The sequence below is a fragment of the Miniopterus schreibersii genome, assembly GCF_964146895.1.
Source record: "Miniopterus schreibersii genome assembly, chromosome: 1".
Taxonomy (NCBI): domain Eukaryota; kingdom Metazoa; phylum Chordata; class Mammalia; order Chiroptera; family Miniopteridae; genus Miniopterus; species Miniopterus schreibersii.
In genome coordinates this window covers 166,819,039-166,833,539 of record NC_138101.1, presented here as the reverse complement: position 1 = coordinate 166,833,539, position 14,501 = coordinate 166,819,039, and the positions used below count along the sequence as shown (strand labels likewise).

The following is a 14,501-nucleotide window of genomic DNA, read 5'->3' as shown; positions in this document are numbered from 1 at the left end:
AACTGAAAAGGAGTGGGGGAGGGGCTAGTAGCCTTTACTTACTCTTTTGGACTTGAAGGCATTATTAGGATTAAAAAATTGCATTTGAGGGTCAAGTATTTTGTGATAGAGCAGACCTTAAACAGCACTGTAGCTTCGCTTAGCCCCACCCATTTGGAGTTCTACTGGGACTTACAGTTCTTTGTCTTTGTTCCAGGTCACTGTAGAGTTTGCAGACGAAGTACGATTGTCCTTCATTTGTACTGAAGTAGATTGCAAAGTGGTTCACGAATTCATTGGTGGCTACATATTCCTCTCAACACGGGCAAAAGACCAAAATGAGAGCTTAGATGAAGAGATGTTCTACAAACTTACCAGTGGTTGGGTGTGAAAGAAGTACTGTGTTATGAAACTCCATGGCCATAACAATATTTAACTTTAAAAGCTGTTGTTTGTTATATGCTGCTTAATAAAGTAAGCTTGAAATTTATCATTTTATCATGAAAACTCTTTTGCCTTACCAGACCAGTTAATATGTGCACTAACAAGCACGACTATAATCTGCTATCATGATACAGTATATATGAACTTGAATATGGCACACATTCCCTAGGGCCAAGAATTGAAAACTGAAATAGTGGGCAAGTCAGGAACAAAATATCACTGATTTAAGCTAGCCAAACTAAGAAACTCAAGCCATCTATTTACAGCTATCCAGGGCTTAAACTATATGAAGTCTATTTATCATGTTTAATGCATGTGTTTTAATGTATGTTTAATTTGACCTTGTTTTTAAAAAAAATCCTACTTCTGATAGCCATTTGAACCCTCCCCCTACCCCCATACCAAATAAATCAGGCCTATGAAAGATGCCTGATATTTAATAATGTCATTGTTTAACCTTGAAGGAAAATGCTGTTAGTCTGTTACGCTTGGATTATTTGTTTTTGTCCTTGAATAAGCATGTATGTATATTGTCTTGTGTTTTTATTTTTACACCATATTGTATTACAACACTTAGTATTCACCAGCATATTCACTGTCTGCCTAAAGTATGCAACTTTTGCATTACGATATGAAGTAAAGGTCTATGAAGTATGCATTTTGTGTAACTAATGTACAAACACAAATTTTATAAAATTGTACAGTTTTTTTAAAAAATTACTCACAACTAGCAAATGGCTTAGATATGTAGCATCTTTACATTAAATAAATGCTTTAAAAAATATAATTAATGTGCAGTTTTAATATCTGCTAAATTAAGAATGACTTCAGTATAGTCATGATTTGCCACCATGTCCTTAACTCTATGCCTGGACTGGCCGTGTTCTAGTCTGTTGCGCTGTTACAATCTGCATTGGTGCTAGTCAAAAAATTCCTAGCTCACATAGCCCAAAAGGGTGCCAGGGAGGGGCGGATTACCAGTATTGTCCAGTAATCCATGGTTTAAAGACTGTATAAATGCATTTTATTTTAAATAAAAGCAAAATCTTTTATTTAATGTTTATGTATTTCTTGTTTTTACGGTTTACATAGATTAACTTTGTAGAAACCAGCGTTTCCTTTTGGAAATGCTTTTCCTACATATTGTGTTATAAGAAACAGTTTGCTAGTACTGGATTCCAAAGTGTTACTACATAGATACTTATCGCTAAGATAGATTCTTCCTTAAATTGAGAATTTCTCATTATTCCTACCACTTAAAAAATGAACTGTATAATATTTAAATGTTAGAAATGTTGTTATAAACAAAAATATGACAGATGAACAGACACTATTCACTTGGGCAGAATTTGTTCTAAATAGCAAAACGACTTGGTATAAAAAAACACTGCACACATTTATTAATTTACTCCCTGTTACTGTTATCATTTCATTGTTCAGACTCAAAACTTTAGTCCTGGGCCTTCTCCTTTACCTGTTGCATTTACTCAGGCCAAGTCTCACTGACTTTCCCCTCATGCAACCTTGTGTCCTTCTCCTGTCATTGCGCTCACGGGCACGGGAATGCAGGCCTTTGCCCGGTGCCTGCCAGGATGCAGCGCCCTTACAGCAAAGGGCTTTTCTGTGTACTCGAAGGCCAGGCCATAACAGGCCTCGCTCCGCTATTTAAAAGCTCCTTTTCATTAAAATAAAAGCTTTAAGTAACATACTCCCTTTCCTCATCTTAAGTACAGGTCACCACCTTGTATACTCACTTGCTAAAAGCCCCAAACTATAGTTAGGCTGTGACAGCCCAAGTCCTTTGGAGTTTCGCAGCCTCACAAGTGAGGGCAGCCTCTGCTGATTTTTCCACCTCTGGTTCCCCCCCTGCCCTCCCAGCAGTTTTGAGATGAGTCAGCACCAGCTGTTTCAGCCCCATCCCTCCTGGTCGCCTGCAGCATAGATGCCAAAGTCCTTCGTCAGGTGCCCTGAGGTTTCCGTGGTGGCTCCCAGCTCCTGTTTCCTTATCTCTGCACTGCAGTCAAACTGGACAGATCATATGTTCCCGGCACGCTTTGCACTCGCCCATCTCCAGACCTGGGGCGCCTTCATCCCAAACCTTCAGGCTCTACCTGTCCAAACCTCAGCTTTCTAGCATTTTAGGAGCTCAAGTGCTCTTTCTTCCATTAATACTTCCAAGTTTCCTTGCAGCCAGAAATTTTCTCTTACTCCTCTAAACTGCCATTGAGTTTGGTCCTTTATGGAACTTATGCACAGTTGTCCTTATTAGGATTGAGTATATCCTACTGTCCCGAACAAATGATTAGTTTCTTGAGAACTGGGTCTGAGCCACTTGGTTTCTACCTAGGGCCGTTACATATTTGTCCATTGAATGTAATGATGGTTATTTTGGAAATCAAGGAATTATTATAACTTAGAATTTTTACAGCCTCAGTACAGTTTAATACGGAGGAAACGAACATGTTTTTTGCACGGCAACTATGCATTATGGGTTTTGCTAAGTCCTTTCACATATATTAGCTCTTCTAAAGAGTCATACAATCCAGCCCAGCCAGGCATGACTCAGCGGTTGAGCATCGACCTAGGATCCAGGAGATAGGGGTTCGATTCCCTGTCAGGGCACATGCCCGGGTTGTGGGCTGCAGCCGATCAATGACCCTCTCATCATTGATGTTTCTATCTCTCTCTCTCCCCCTCCTTTCCTCTCTCTGAAATCAATAAAGATATGTTTAAAAATAAAATAAGGATGAAACTATCTGCTAAAAAAAAAAAAGTCATACAATCCAGCCTCCTCATTTTATAGATGAGTCTCAAGGAGGCCATGTGACCTGTTTGAAGGCACACAGCTATAATTAGTGCAGGAGCAGAGCTCGAAGTAAACTCAGATTTCTATCTCCCTATTCAGTACTATTAAAGATAAACCCTTCATTCCTCAAAAAATTAAAAATAGAACTACCATATGGCCAAACAAGCCCACTGCTGGGTATTTATCTGAAGAGATCCAAACACTAATTCAAAAGGATGTATGCACCCCTACGCTCACTGCAGCATTATTATTTTATGAGTTTTTAGAGAGGAAGGGAGAAAGCCAGTGAAACATCAATGTGAGAGAGAAACAGTGATCAGTTGCCTCCCGCACGTGCCCCAACTGGGGAATCGAACCCGAAACCTGGGTATGTGCCCTGACCAGGAATCAAACCTGCCACCCTTCAGTGTACGGGACGCTCCAACCAACTGAGCCCACCAGCCAGGGCGATTGCAGCATTAGTTACAATAGCCAAGATACGGAAGCAACCTAGGTGTTTATCAATGGATGGTTAAAGATGTAGATACATACAATGGAATATTAGCCATAAAAGGAATGGAATTGTGCTATATGCGACGTGGTCGGGCCGAAAGGTTATGCTAAGTGAAATAAGACAGACAAATACTGTATGATTTTGCATATATGTGGAATCTAAACAAAACAGACAAACTCATAGATACAGAGAACAAATTGATGGTCACCAGATGGGAGGGTGGTTGGGGGGATGGGTGAAAAAGGTGAAGGGATTAAGAAGTCCAAATTGCCAGTTATAAAAATAGTCACAAGGATGTACAGTACAGCATAGGGAATGCAGTCAGTCACTAGTAAATACGGTATCAGATGGGCACTACACTTATCAAGGTGATCACTTTATAAGGTATGTAAATGTCTAATCACTATGCTGTGCACCTGAAACTAGTATCAGGGTTGAGCAGAAGTAGGTTTACAGTTGTTCATATGGAAAATACAATAATCAATAAAAATACAAGAATAAACTCTGTGTTTCGTGTATTTACAACTGTAAACCTACTTTTGCCCCACCCTGTAATATTGTATGTCAACTGTAATTGAAAAAAATAAAAATTAAAAATAAACCCTTCATGAATCCTAAGAAAACTTATTGGTGGTGGTCTCTCTACAGAGACATTAGTCTGTGAAGAGAACACAGGCTGGGCCTCCAGAGACGCAGTCCCAGGAGTCTGCTGTGTGTGACCCAGTGTCATGTGGACCAACCACGCTTCCCTGGACTCTCCTAAGTCAGCAGGTTAGACACCTGGAAGCCCCTGATGTAGTTAATCAGTAATCTTAACTTGCTACAAATTATTTTTACACAGCCTTGAACTTTAAAAGTCAAGGACCTAGAGTCATGAACTTTCCCCTGCCCAGCTTTACTGAGGTCTAGTGGACAAAACTGTAAGATGTTTAAAGTACATCTTGGTGATTTGATAATGTATCTATTATGAAGGGATTCCCACCATCTACTTAACATCCACTGCCCTAGAGAAATGAACTTGGTAGAAGGAAGGCCACTTGCCGTTCTTGGCCTTTGCCCTCACACAGACCAAAAAGCAACGATGTGGCAGATTGCATTTGTCCCTTTTGTTGTTAAAAATCTTACTAAGGTGCTTTTAGTTAGTTATCAGTTAGTGATGAAGTGGGATCAGACCAACCTGGGCTCCTGACTCTTTTATCTGGAGAAATACCTTACAGAGCTAAATGTTTCAAGTACCCAACACTGTACCTACATCAAATATGGTAGTTTCCCAGTAAAACATCAGGTGTTCCGTTTTTCAGGTTTTTTAATCCTCTGTAATGCATCCCTAGCCTATGCTTTTCCTAACTATTTCTACCGTCTATAAGTCTGACAAGGGCTGCTGCTGTTTCTACACTAATGACTTAAAACATGGTAATATTTCCACCACTCTGCTAATTCAGAAAATAAGAGAACAGGGCTTCCTAAAATCCATCCCTTTGTGACAGTATCTTCACCGATCCTGAATGCATCTCCTAAAAGCATAATCCTGCACAGCTGCCTTCTATGCTCTGCTTTATTCTAAAAATCGTGCCACCTCCGATAACAAACGTTTCTATAGCTATTGCAGCACATCCCTTCTTTTGTAGCTATGTAGCTGTGAAGACACGCAAGGCCGAGCTGACTTGCTCTATGGGTGTAGACCTAACATACGATATGGCCTTACTCTGCTGCTAGAGTTCCAGTCATCTCTACGTAGTAATACCCAGGAAGAAGCTGTTTACCAAAACCTCTGTGCTCTTCAACAAATTAACTGTGTATCTATTTGAACTGCTTTGGTTTAGCAGCTCAAGAATGAGGGAAGAACAAAAACGAAGGAAAAAAAAGAATGGGGGAGGTAGGGGAGAAAGTGTGACAGGAAATGGGAAATTTTCAGCCTGGTAAGAGGAATGAAATTCTCAGTGGGGATCACACACAGAGCCACCCAGGACAGGAAACGGAGTAGCAAAAAAAAGCCTTATCTGGTGACCCTATTTCCCATGTGCTGATTCCTCTTGTTTTATTTAATAAACAATGCAGAGTTTCCCAGGCTGAATGTGTACATTAAAATTCTCTGTTCCCTTAGTAAAGTTACCAGCACACACATACCCCTAGTTGAGTTTCCCATTTTAAATTTACACATGAGCCTACATATACTAAAAATTACAAGCACTTAAAATAATTTGAGACCATTATTTCATGAGATCTAATTATAGTCTCATGTGGCTTCGTTGGCCAGGCATTATCTGCATTACTGTTCAGGGAAGTGGTCCAAGTTCAATGTTAATTAAATTTGTGATAAAAACAGCACAACCAACCAAACGGGTTGAACATATCTGTATTAATATGGTTTGTAGATATTGCATGATGAAGAAAACTTTATATGAACATAAATTCTCAAATCTAAATGTTGAGAACTTTATAATCAAGTAAAAATCAAGTAAACATATTTACTCTTAGGTTTACTGATCAGCACATCTAAATCTTGTTTTTATCTTCCTTACCTAATTATAAATTCAATTAGCTCTGAGAAGGAACACTTGGAAAACAGCATTTCTTCTATTCCAGGAGAGCAAACAGCCAATAATAGCCAAAGCACACCTAAAGAACAACAGGTGGGGGGAGTAGCCTTAGCAGACAGCAAGAAGTCAGTATAAAGTATGTTAAAAGTGTAATGTTGGCACGGAGATGAATAAAATGGCCAGAGTCCAAATGGAGACTCCAGAAACAAACATGCACACATATGGAAACTTCATTTCCGAGAGCCAGCCTTGCAGACCTGGATGAAACGGAAGGCCTTCCAATGAATGGTGCGGGCAGTTAATTTATGAAACAAAGGAATGTCACTATCTCATATATATGTATGTTGTAGCCCAAATGGATTAAAAACTTAAATGAGAGGAGTAAACCTAAAACTATTAAAAGATGACATAAGAGAGCATTTATATGACATTGAGGAAAGATTTTGTGTATTAAGGCATAAAACAAAGCACATTAAAACGAGAACTGTAGATTATAAAGTTTAAAAAGGCAAATCAAATTGGGAGAAGATATTTGCAACACAAAATGGACAAAGGATTAGCATCTAGAATATAAACACACACACATGCTCAACTGATCAGGCCAAAAGAAAAATGGACAAACACTGGAATGGGTACTTCACAAAAGAGGAAAACTAATGGCCTCAAAAACCTATGGAAAACTGTTCAACTTCACTAGTAGTCCAGTGTGAAACAGTATGACACTGAAAGTCATTGTTGCCTAAGGAAGGGAGTCTTGCTCTTGACAGCTGCCACTCTGCCCTTTTGATATATGTACTTTACTGGGTCTGAACTAGACCAGCACATGAGCCTGGCCCCTGCTGCCAAGTGAATAGCTAATTGACTGACTGTTCGGCTGCCCTGGTTTAAGAATGGAGCTAATGAGCCCAGGGTCAGGGGTTCAGTCCCTTGTGGTCTTGTGGCTTTGTGTTGTTTCATGCTCACAGGCTGCACTGTTATTCTGTAAATGTGCGTTGGTCACAAAAGGGACTGGACAAGAGGAGAAGAACAGACCAGCTTAATTAGAAAATCAACTTTAAGCTCAAGGCTCTGGTCAGTATACACATCACAGTGTTATTACTCATAAGCAGTTGTGAATTTGTCAACCCAAATCTTATTAAACCATCCAAGTCATAGCAGAGGAATCAAGGAACTTGCTTGACATCTACTCTTGGCACCTGGATGAATATCAAAGGTGTCCCTGTGCTTTAGATCTAGCCTTCTGTATATAGATGCAGACTTTATGAAATAGGAATGCTGAACAAGTTGTTGATTCTCAAGAAATTAGGTTTTCACAATTTGAGAGAGCTTTATAAATGTATGAACACAAAGTCAACAGGATGGGAAAGGTAGATAAAGACCACTGCTATATAGCAGGATAATCTTGAATACCCAGAATCTATTTTGGTTTGTTTAAATGTTCCTGGTTCATACAGAAAGTACCAGAGTATGGAGTGATTACAGTAAAACAGAAGACTTCAAAAAAAAAATTTGATCAGTAAAACTATCAGTTCAGCGTAGGTTCAGTGAGAATGGAAAAGACACATAATATCATGGACTAAACAAGATATAAAATTTTCTTATAAGGGTAAACAGTTGACCTTGAATAATGTAGGGGTTGGGGTGCCAACCATCTGTGGAGTTGAAAAAACACATATAACTTTTCACTTCCCAAAAACTTAACTACCAGTCATCCCTCAGGATTGGTTCCAGGACACCACCATTCTCCCCTGCCCCACCACCTTGCGGATACAAAAATCCATGGATACTCAAGTCCCTTATATAAATGGCATAAATCAATGCATATAGTCAGCCCTCTGCATCCATGGATTTAACCAACCATGAATTAAAACAGTATTTTCAGGAAGTCCTAGCCACAGTAATCAGACAAGAAGAAGAAATAAAATTTATCTAAATTGGAAACAAAGTAAAACTGTCACTATTTGCAGATGACATGATACTATATAGAGACCCTAAAGATTCCACCAAAAAGCTACTAGAACTGATATATGAATTCAGTATAGTAGCAGGATACAAAATAAATATGCAGAAATTGGTTGCATTTTTATACACCAGAAATGAACTATCAGAAAGGGAAACTAGGAAAACAATCCCATTTACAATTACATCAAAACAAACAAACAAACAAAAACCTAGGAATAAATCTAACCAAAGAGGTAAAAGACCTTTACTCAGAAGACACTGAAGAAAGAAACTGAAGACACAAATAAATGGAAGCATATACCATATTCATGGATAGGAAGGATTAACATCATTAAAATGCCCATACTACCCAAAGCAATCTATAAATTCAATGCAATTCCTATCAAAATACCAATGGTGTTTTTCTAGAACTAGAACAAATAATCCAAAAAAATTATATGGAACCACAAAAGACCCCAAAGAGGCACAGCAATCTTGAGAAAGAACAAAGTTGGAAGTATCATGTTACCTGATATCAAACTATACTACAGATATGGTAATCATAACAGCATGGTACCGGCATAAAAACACACACAAAGATCAATGGAACAGAATGGAGTGTTCAGAAATAAACCCACCCCTATATGGTCAATTAATAAATGACAAAGGAGGCAAGAACATACAGGGGTAAAGAGAGTGTATTCAATAAATGATGGGAAAATTGAACAGATAACATGCAAAAAAATGAAACTAGACCACTTTCTTACATCATAAAAAATAAATTCAAAATGGATTAAAGATTTTAATGTAAGACTCAAAACCATAAACCTCCTAGAAGAAAACATAGGCAGTAAAATCTCTGACATTTCTCTTAGCAATATTTTTTTCTGACATATCTCCTCAGGCAAGGGGAACAAAAGAAAAAATAAACAAATAGGACTACATAAATTTAAAGTTTTTGCACAGCACAGGAAACTATCAACAAAACAAAAAGACAAACCCACTGAATGGGAGAAAATATATCTGATAATGGGTTAATATCCAAAATTTATATAGAACTTATACAACTCAACACCAAAAAAAAAATCCAATTAAAAAGTGGGTAGAGGAACTGAATAGACAATTCTTCCCTGAACACATGCAGATGGCCAATAGGCACATGAAAAAATGCTCAATGTCACCAATCATCAGAGAAATGAAAGTTAAAACCAAAATGAGATACCACTTCACACTGTCAGAATGGCTCTCTCAATAAATCATAAGCGTTGGCAAGTATGTGGAGAAAAGGGGAACTTCATGCACTGTTGATAAAAATGTGGATTGGTGCAGTCACTATGGAAAACCGTACGGAGTTTCCTCAAAGAATTAAAAATGGAACTGCCTAATGACCCAGTGATTCCACTTCTGGGTATATATCTGAAGCAACCCAAAACACTAATTCAAAAGAATATTATGCACCCCTATGTTCACTGCAGCACTATTTGCAATAGCCAAGATATGGAAGCAACCCAAATGCCCAGCAGTAAAGAAGTGGAAAAAAAGCTGTGGGGTGTGTGTGTACACACCACACACACACACACACACAGAGAGAGAGAGAGAGAGAGAGAGAGAGAGGAATATTACTTGGCCATAAAAAAAGAATGAAATCTTACCATTTGCAACAGCATGGATGGACTTAGAGGGTATTATACATGCTAAGTGAAATCTAAAGAACACAATAAACAAACAAAATAGAAACAGACTCATAGAAAAGTTGATGGTTGCCTGAGGAGAGAAAGGGTTGGGGCCATAGAGTGAAAAAGGTGAAGGGATTAAGAAGTACAAATTGGTAGTCACAGAATAGTCACAGTATAGGGAATATAGTCAATAATATTGTAGTAACTATGTACGGTGCCTGTTGAGTACTGGATATATTGGGGGGAACACTTTATAAAAGTATACGAGTGCCTAACCACTATGCTGTACACCTGAAACTGATACAAAATAATATTGAATATAAACTGTAATTTTTTTTAAAAAGGTAAAGAAACATGATTCTTAGAATAATAAATTCTGCCTTCAAAAAAAGAAAAGGAAAAGAAAACAGTGTTTTCCATCCGCAGTTGGTTGAATATGCGGATGCAAAATCCAGGGATATGAAGGGTCAACTGTATATTTATTGGAAAAATCTGCATGTAAGTAAACCTGTGTCGTTCAAGGGCCAACTGTATTTTGAAAAGCCATCATTTTACCAGAGGATGACAATACCAGTTTATCTGTACCAAAGATAGGGAAAAGTAAGCTAGCTCTTCAAAAACAGCCTCAACAGGGAAGACACTTAAGAGCAAAGGATAGGCAGTAAATGGGGGACAGTTGTTGAAGTCCTCTTTGTCACACAGGTTTGACTTTTATTTCTAACCTCAAACTCAAGAAATAATTTTGTACAGTCAGTCTATATGTCTTCATGGAGGGTTTGGAAATGCCTGTGTCAGGTGTTCTCAAGAGAGGCCCGAGTGTCTTGTCCTCAGAATGTTCTGTTTCTTTCTGATTGGGTTTTAGTTTCATTTGAGCGCTACAAGTACGTGCCATCTGGCAGTAGTTTAGAAACTTCCTTTTGCTTTCTCATAAATGTTGTTGAAAGCAGCCACATAATGAAGAGAAAATGCCTTCTAGTTATTCTTAGCAGGAAGCCGGAACTAAGTCCCTTGCAAAGCCTGGTCCAGACCTTAGGGCACTATAGACAGAGGCCTACACTGTGAACTTGACTCCTTTCACATGCTCAGAATTCCTCCTAGGAAGATCTTAAGGGAGACAACTGGACAGATGTTTTCTTTCATCTTTACAGGTTAAGACAATCTGTGGAATGTAGAACTTCTAGAGTTGTGGGGGTTGTGTTGTTGGTGGGTTTTTGTTTTTGTTTTGTTTTAGGCAAATAACATGAGTGAACAATGTTTCCTCTAGTCCCCAGAACTGCTTGAGATCAAACTTTGTTGATCTCTATAAACAAAAATGATTTCTAAGCCTAGCAGATTGGATTCTAAACCTTGCCCTTGATTTATATTCTGAGAAACTGCCCTAAGAAGCTGTGCTCTGTAAAAGCCTGGGGCCTAGTGTTTTGCAATCTGTTAGGCAACTGTTTTTTAAAAATGGGAGTGGTGTTTAATAACTAATTGGGGGTTTTTTGTTTGTTTTTTAATCCTTACCCGAGGATATTTTTTCCATTGCTTTTCAGAGAGAGTGGGGGAGAAAGAGAGAGAGAGGGAGGGAGGGAGAGAGAGAAACATCAGGGTGAGGGAGACACATCGATTGGTTGCCTCCCGCATGCGCCCCGACCAAGGATCGAGCCTGCAACAGAGGCACGTGCCCTTGGCTGCACTCGAACCTGGGACCCTTCAGTCCAGGGGCCGGCGCTCCAACCACTGAGCCAAACTGGCCAGTGCTAATAACTAATTGTTGAGCTCTGTCCCTAAGAGGTCACAAGTCATTGGAGGCCAGTCAGCTCATTTTGTTCCAAGAGATCTACAAGTTCACATCCCTTCCTCACGAGGCAGGTAAAGCTACATGATTGATATTCTTTTGAGAAAGGGAATTAACTTTTCTTGGAGGACTCAAGGCCAAAAAGCTGAAGGTGGAGAAGTGGAAAGCAAGGAGATACTATCTTTTTAATAAATTCTAATATTTGAGCACTGGAGGAAGAGAATACTAACTATATCAAGTGAAATAGGGCCCAGAGATGAAAGACTCTTGTAATCCTGGAAGACAGCGCATGAGGAGTTTGATACGTGTCACAGGGTGGCTTATGACTAACGGCCAAGTGAGTGATGGAGGCGATAAGCGCTCATGAGTCAGAGCGCCCTGTGGGCCAGAGCAGCCGGGAAAACTGCCTGCCCCGGGGAAACCAGCCGGCAGGACGCAGAGACCCGGAGGGGACGGCCTGAAGGCAGGAGGGCTGGAGGCAAGGGTCTGGGTCAGTGAGAAAATCCCAGCCCCAACACGAGGAAATGGTAGGAGCTCAATAAATATTTGTGAAAACCTAAAAGAGAGATTTTTTTTTAAAAAAAGAAACAGATTAAAGTACTGAAACAGAGAAATCATGTGCAGTAATGTGGTATGGATCTGAGTTATTCTAATGAAGCTAAAATTAGCCAACTATATCAGAAGTACAGGTGTCGGGAACCAGAATGTGAGGGAGACAAACCATTAAAAACCATCCTGAAGGAACTCGGAAAATAAGATGCAGCATGTGAAGAAGCATCAGCTGTAACTTAATTAGTATAAATGCTTGTGTTTTTAAAAGCAGCAGAGGAGCAAAGATGAGAAAACAACAAAAAAGGTGCTACAAGCTCTGCTCGGTGTGGCTCAGTGGTTAGAGCGCCGGCCCATGCACAGAGGGTCTCAGGTTTGCTTCCCGGTCAAGGGCACGTACCTGGTTGCAGGTCCGATCCCGGGCCAGGTCGGGGCACATGAGGGAGGCAACCAATCCATGTGTCTCTCTCACATTGATGTTTCTCTCTCTCCCCCTCCCTCCCTTCCACTCTCTCTAAAAATCAATGGGGAAAAAATATCCTCGGTGAGGATTAACAAAAAACAAAACAAAAAAAAGGTGCTATGAAAGCACAAGATAAAGGAGTAAAACACACTGAAGCTTCTACAAATAAGATTCATGGGGAAGACCCATGGGAAGGGCAACTTCTATTTTAAAAGACGCTCCTTACATTTCAGGATGAAGAGGGCGACAGGCTGGAAACAGACATGAGCACGTGAGTGCATCCTCGGGGGTGGGGCAGGAGAGAAATCACGGCCACGCGGCAGGATTGCCGAGCCTGGGAATCTCTCTGCGACACCGTCGGGGTATGAGGAGAACCTCGACCCTGGGCAGATGTGCCTAAATCCGCTCTTCTAAGCAAAATATATTGTGGTGCACAGAGGAACTTCCGTCAAGGGATTTGGGAAGATGCTCGCCACAAGCGAGTGTCCAAGACAGCTCTAGCTGGCAAATTCCACTCAGGGCCCCTAAAGAAAAATCGCACCAAGGCCCAACACTGCGTAAAGTGAGGGAGAGAGGCCAGCGGACACCATCTCATCTGACGGGGTCCACACTCATGACACCTGGGAGGGGCCTTCCTGACAGCCCTCTCTGTGTCCCCGAGAGTTACCGTGATTTACTGCCATCTGGAAGCCGCAGAACAAAGAGGTCGGGCTCATCCTTCCTGCGGTGCCTGCGGGTGGGGCACAGGAAAGGAGCTCAACACGGATTTCTTCAGTGACGAAGGAAAATCACCCCGGCCAGAAAGGCAGTGAGTGTCAGCCTCAGTGAGTGTCAGCCTCGAACACTGTGACAGCGCCGAGGTGCAAGTCCTAGGGAAAGAAAGTCAGAGCGAACTGTACTCCAGGCCTGAGGCTGAACATGGTTACACACTTGTTTGTTTTTTGTTAGCCAGCTGGGGATTATTTATTTTGCTATTTTTAGGTCCAAAAATCTTAGCCTTCTCTCCCTACCACTAGCTGTTTTGAAGTTAGAAAACGGAGCCAATTTAAATATTGGCCCATGGAAAACCTCCCAGGGACAGGTGCTCTCGAAAGAAAAAATAGGTTTGAATTCAAAAAGCAAACAAACAAGAAAAAAACCCACCTATTTCAGGATGGTATGCATTACAAGTTTATGAGCTTTATGTTACAAATTTGAAGACAGTCTCACGGAAATAAAGTTTAGGTGTTAATTCTCAAGGTAAACATAAAGTAGAAGAGTTCGCTGCAAGGGCAAGAATCCTTTTCTGATTCCTTCTCAGCCAGACCTTCCCCTGTGAGACCCCATCATGTTGATTTCCTAAATTTCAGAGGTAGTCACATTTCAGTTAAACAGAAAAAGATTTTTTTCAAAGCCAAATAAGAATTTTTTTTAAAGTGATCTTTGCCACATTTTCCCTCCACTGATAACAACTGACATTTATTGAGCAAGAACTTGGCAAAGCACTTTGCATTTTTTCATTTCACTTAAACCTCACAAAGCCATATGAGGGACCTGAACTATGGAGAAATCAAGAAATTTCCTCAAAGCCACATAGTTAATAAATGGTTCCACAGTTTGTGATCTTAAGGCACTCTATTCTGCTCCGTTAACATGGACAATTGCACGCTGCCCAGGAAAAGTAGAGCAACGAGAAAAACTCATGATCCTTCCAATCAATTCCCTTTTGATATTTTATAAGCACTTATAAAACATTTTATTATGTAAGAAATTCAAACATATATAAATAGAATAAATCCCCATGTATCAGCACACAGTTTCAACAATTACCAGTATCCTGTCATTCTTGCA

At 40.1% G+C, this 14,501-nt stretch overlaps 1 protein-coding gene across 7 annotated transcripts in view; it reads left to right on the top strand.

Moving 5' to 3' along the window:
* The window catches only part of FERMT2 (FERM domain containing kindlin 2), a 64,058-nt gene extending 62,583 nt beyond the window's left edge, over positions 1-1,475 (top strand). For all 7 annotated transcript variants that reach the window (XM_081160635.1, XM_081160634.1, XM_081160632.1 and 4 more), the window contains one exon: positions 197-1,475. In XM_081160635.1, coding sequence (XP_081016761.1) covers positions 197-370 — 174 coding nt within the window. In that variant the 3' untranslated portion in view covers positions 371-1,475. The remainder of the gene's footprint in view (positions 1-196) is intronic.
* The last annotated feature ends 13,026 nt before the right edge of the window (positions 1,476-14,501 follow it).